We start from the raw sequence: 5,000 nt of genomic DNA, 5'->3' as shown, positions 1-5,000 counted from the left end.
ACACCTCCTGAACCTACTGCCACCACCACCCCCTCTCACCCTGCTGCTGCCCTCCTCAAGGCCTGAACATCTTACTGCACACACAAACACACACACACACACACACACACACACACACACACACACACTGATCCCCGCTCCTCTGATGACATGCGAGACGCCACCCGCACACAGCAGGCCACAATGAACCATGCACACATGCATCCCTGCACAGTGCGCACACACACGTGCGCACACACACACACTCATGCACAGACACACACACACGCGCGCACACACACACTCATGCACAGACACACACACACACACACACACACACACACACATAAGTATCGTACCATTTTCATGGGGTGTGTGAGGACGACTCCGTAGAGCCGGATGAGGTTCTGGTGATCCAGAGAGTGCATAGCATTGACCTCACGGGTGAAGTCATCCAGGGCATCAGGCTGGTTCAGCACGTCTGTCTTCAGACACTTCACCGCCACATTTATCTGCGGGAGAAAGAGAGGGACAGAGAAAGGGTGTCAAGTGAGAGAAAAAGAGGGGAGTATGGTCAGCCAACTGAGTACCGTAATTTCCGGACTATTGAACGCACCTGAATATAAGCCTCACCCACTGAATTTAAAAAAAATATATATTTTTAACATAAATAAGCCGCACATGTCTATAAGCCGCAGGTGCCTACCGGTACATTGAAACAAATTAACTTTACACAGGCTAAAATGAATATCAAAAGTAATACAATAGTGATGCATATTATTAGTTTTGCCAGTTACGAAAAGTGCACTGTTGCTTTAAGAGAGCACAGTTGCAAGAGTCAATCAGAAACTAGAACGTTAGATTGAAGACAGCGAGATAGAAGAAAGACGCTAGTTTGAAACCAGTGAGCTAAAGAACTTGAAAAGACTGGATTTGTATTGTTGTAAACTTTTTTTAAATTTTCTAAAGTGTTTTGAGTTGTGTTCTGTCTACGCCGGTAGACTGTGGTTATTTTGACATTAGTTAAGTTATTGAGAGATACTGAGAAATCGCGTGGAGCTAAGCATCCATGCGGCTGCATCCATGCTAGCATCCTAGCTCCACAAAGCCACTGTAAACACAAAGCCACCGTCACAGGTATCATAATCCATAAATTAGCCGCGTCATTGTTTAAGCCGCGAGGTTCAAAGAGTGGGAAAAAAGTAGCGGCTTATAGTCCGGAAATTACGGTAAGTGAATCTTTGTACGCTGGGTTCATTTATTAATCTGTGCATACTAGTGTCCCTAGCTGTCACTTCTGTTCCCTGTGTCACGTTCAGCATTCCTGTCTAAATAGTTTGGCGGAATAAAACTGTTGGCATGTCCCGGCTGAAACCTTGGATGGAATTTGAAGACCAGAGAGGGAATAATGAAAGACCGACAGAAGGGGAAAGAGTCTGAGGCCGAAACACAGACACACACACACACACACACACACACACACACACACACACAGACACACACACACACAGACACACACACACACACACACACACACACACACACACACACACACACACAGACACAGACACACAAGAGACTCAAGAAATAAAGAAACACAGGACAGGGACTGTTACGCCCCTCTACACCCCTACTGGCTTTGCAGTGGCAGTGCAACAGCTTTTAGGTGGTGATTGGGCATAATTGGCCTGATTGTCCATACCTGGGGAGGTGTGGATAAAAGCCAGGCGGTTTGCCCTCAGAAGGAGGCCTAACATTCACCCCACGCTTTGGAGGCTGGTGAACGCCATGTGTTTGGTGCTGGTGCTTGGCACTCACTATTTTACTCTGTGTTTTGTGTTAGACAGGAATAAATAGTATTTTCGTACAACTCTGTGGTCTGGCTCTTCATTTGTTGCGGCTCAAGAGCCGGGTCGTAACAGGGACCAAACGCACCACAGAGGCTGCAGGCCAAGAGCACTGCTCTCTCCGCTGGGCTGCAGGCTCATCTGTGGTGCCACTGCTTCAGCCCAGCACCTGCACCTGTTGGGCCCTTGACCAGGAGCCCTGGCCCCCGCTTTATATTAGCTTCCACCGGCCAGTGAGACGGTCCCCTCAGACCCCCTCAGAAGCTCACCCCCTCCCCACTCCCCCCCACAGCTCAGCACACATGACACACTCTCCCTCTCTCACTCTTACTCCTGTAACACTCATCCTCACCTATCTACCTCTGACAAAACAATACTCAACCTTTGAGTTTTATCTCATCTTCCCCTCTGCCTCTCTCTCTCTCTCTCTCTCATACAATACCAATAGTCTTTAAATGGATATGGTCCAGTAGAGAAGCTTTGTGCTGGTTTGTTGATAACTAGGCTTGTGGCTTTGACGACTTCTCCTTATTTTACATTACTTAAGTTTGTACTGAGTCTAGCTTCCTTTGACGGATGATGTGTTTCTCCTTTAAGGGCAATTAAGGGCATTTCTCTCTCTCTGCCCCTCTAGCTCTCTCAATCCGTTAGCAGACAGGGGCAGTGCAGCAGAGAGGAGGACAGAGAGAGCCAGAGAGGACAGCAGCATAATAGAAACATGCGTCCAGAGATGGGTAAAGTCAGTCCTGGGACAGAGGACGTTCCCACTCACAGTCACCCCCCCCCCCCCCCCCCCCCCCCCCCCCCCGCCCCCTCTGTGGCCGAGTCCCGCGGAGAGCCTCCCACCCTCCAGCTTGACTGAGCTCAGGGCTGCTCAGTTCACACGACCCCTGACCTCCCCCGCCAGCACAGCCCAGTGGCACGTCCACCCACTCGCCTCCCCAGAGCGCACACAGCTGGGACTCAGAGTGTATGTGCAAGTGTGTACGTGTACGAATGTGCAAGTGTGTACGTGTACGAATGTGCAAGTGTGTACGTGTACGAATGTGCGAGTGTGTACGTGTATGAATGTGCGAGTGTGTATGTATGTATGTACTTGAGCAAATGTGTGTGTGTGTGTGTGTGTGCATGGCCAAATGTGTGTTTGCGTGAGTTTGTGTAGGAGAGTGTGTGTGTGTGTGTGTGTGTGTGTGTGTGTGTGTGTGTGTGTGTGTGTGTGTGTGTGTGTGAGTTTGTGTAGGAGTATGTGTGTGAGTGTGTGTGTGTGTGTGTGTGTGTGTATGTGTGTGGTGAGGTAACAGAGGCCAACAGACCTTCAGCTTGCGCAAGATGTGAATGCACACACTCACAGGGAGGCCTGTGCAGATGTGTGTGTGTGTGTGTGTGTGTGTGTGTGTGAATGCACACACTCACAGGGAGGCCTGTGCAGATGTGTGTGTGTGTGTGTGTGTGTGTGTGTGTGTGTGTGTGTGTGTGTGTGAATGCACACACTCACAGGGAGGCCTGGGCAGATGTGTGTGTGTGTGTGTGTGTGTGTGTGTGTGTGTCTGTGTGTGTGTGTGTGTGTGTGTGTGTGTGTGTGTGCACACACTCACAGGGAGGCCTGTGCAGATGTTGTTGTGGCTCAGACATGGCTCAAAACGACGGGGTGTGTGTGTGTGTGTGTGTGCACACACTCACAGGGAGGCCTGGGCAGATGTGTGTGTGTGTGTGTGTGCACACTCACAGGGAGGCCTGTGCAGATGTTGTTGTGGCTCAAAACGACGGGGTGACCTCATGTGAAACGCAGCTGGAGACTCGTTACAGGGATTAACACTTCAGAACACAACAGGCCAAGAGTGGACCCTCTGGCTTAGAAATACTTACTGGGCCGAGGCAGCCAAGTGTGCACAGATATCGATTTGGATCTCACAGTGTCAAAAAAATAAAAGAAATGACAAAAAAGCACTTAACGTGAAGTACTGTTGGCTCTCCCTGAGACATATACAGCCCCAGCTACTCCCAAGATGCTCTCCTCAGTATGGACACTTGTCTCTCTCGAAGTCAGCAGCAAACCCCAGCAAACATACAGCTACAAACTCTCATTTCAAAAGCACCCAAAAGTTACGCTCCTTTTCAAGCACTAAGGCACTTCTCAATCAAGGAGGTCGATTTCCCCAGATACTCTCATACTTATATTTTAATAAAGCAAAAGTTTGTTTTGTGAAATTCAACGACTTTCAAATCCCACAGTGAATGAACTTGTGTGAGGCATTCCTCTCTGAATTTGTCTTTGGTTCACTCTGTTGTCAGAGTCTTACCCCTGTATTATCTAGCTACTGGTTCAGTGCACTGCGTTTAAACAGATTTGCCCAGTATAGGCTACTATTAGTTGAGAGCAGATTCTACGCTGGGGACAGCGGATGTTTCCACCCCCCGCCTTCACCTCTTCCCTTCTCTCTCCTTCCACTCACCACATTCCCAGACGGGGTGAACCACTCCCCGCGTTTGACAACACCGAACGAGCCGTCCCCGAGCTTCTCGAACAGGCCCAGGTCCTTCTCGCTGATCAGGCAGGTGAGCACCGCCTGCTGCTGGCCCTCCAGTGGGGGTGCGGAGGGGGGAGACGACTTCCGGAAGGTGCTGGCTGGTTGCGGCTGGAAGTCTCCGTCCAGCCTCTTCCCACTGAACACCTGCAGGCACACAAAACCACAGAGAGACAGAGACGGTCAGCTGCAGGGCTAGGCCTGAAGTGTTTTTTGTGTACAGGTCGTGGCCTACTGAGCAGAAAAACCTCCACACTCAGAGCAGGTCCCTGTGGTGCGCGCAGGGCTAGAAGGAGTTGAATGCAGGGCAGGCTGTGCAAGCACTAGGTCGGGCGACAGTGGTACAGGAGGTAGAGAAGTCGTTTAGTAATCAGAAGGTTGCTAGTTGGATTCCCTGTCGAAGCGTCCTTGAGCAAGACACTGAACCCCTAATTGCTCCTGATGTGCAGTGTGCCATCAGTGTAAATGTAAAATGTAAAATGTGTATACATTGTAAGTCGCACATATGTAAGTCGCTTTGGATAAAAGCGTCTGGTAAATGACTAAATGTAATCTCACACCTTATCAGTGATCTGAAGAGAGCTCCAGCTGGCTGTCACGGCCAGAAAAAAGCATCTGGGCTGTATACGAAAACCAGAATGAACCAGAA

General features: G+C 49.8%; 1 protein-coding gene across 5 annotated transcripts in view; it reads right to left on the bottom strand.

Moving 5' to 3' along the window:
* Positions 1 to 5,000, bottom strand: part of tnk2b (tyrosine kinase, non-receptor, 2b) — a 59,692-nt gene that overhangs the window by 18,766 nt on the left and 35,926 nt on the right. For all 5 annotated transcript variants that reach the window (XM_031559506.2, XM_031559507.2, XM_031559505.2 and 2 more), the window contains exons 4-5: positions 4,280 to 4,498; positions 339 to 491 (exon numbers count right to left, since the gene is read on the bottom strand). In XM_031559506.2, the coding sequence (XP_031415366.1) occupies positions 339 to 491; positions 4,280 to 4,498 (372 nt within the window). The remainder of the gene's footprint in view (positions 1 to 338; positions 492 to 4,279; positions 4,499 to 5,000) is intronic.

This window comes from Clupea harengus, chromosome 22, assembly GCF_900700415.2.
Source record: "Clupea harengus chromosome 22, Ch_v2.0.2, whole genome shotgun sequence".
NCBI lineage: Eukaryota > Metazoa > Chordata > Actinopteri > Clupeiformes > Clupeidae > Clupea > Clupea harengus.
This window is presented reverse-complemented; position numbering and strand designations above follow the sequence as displayed.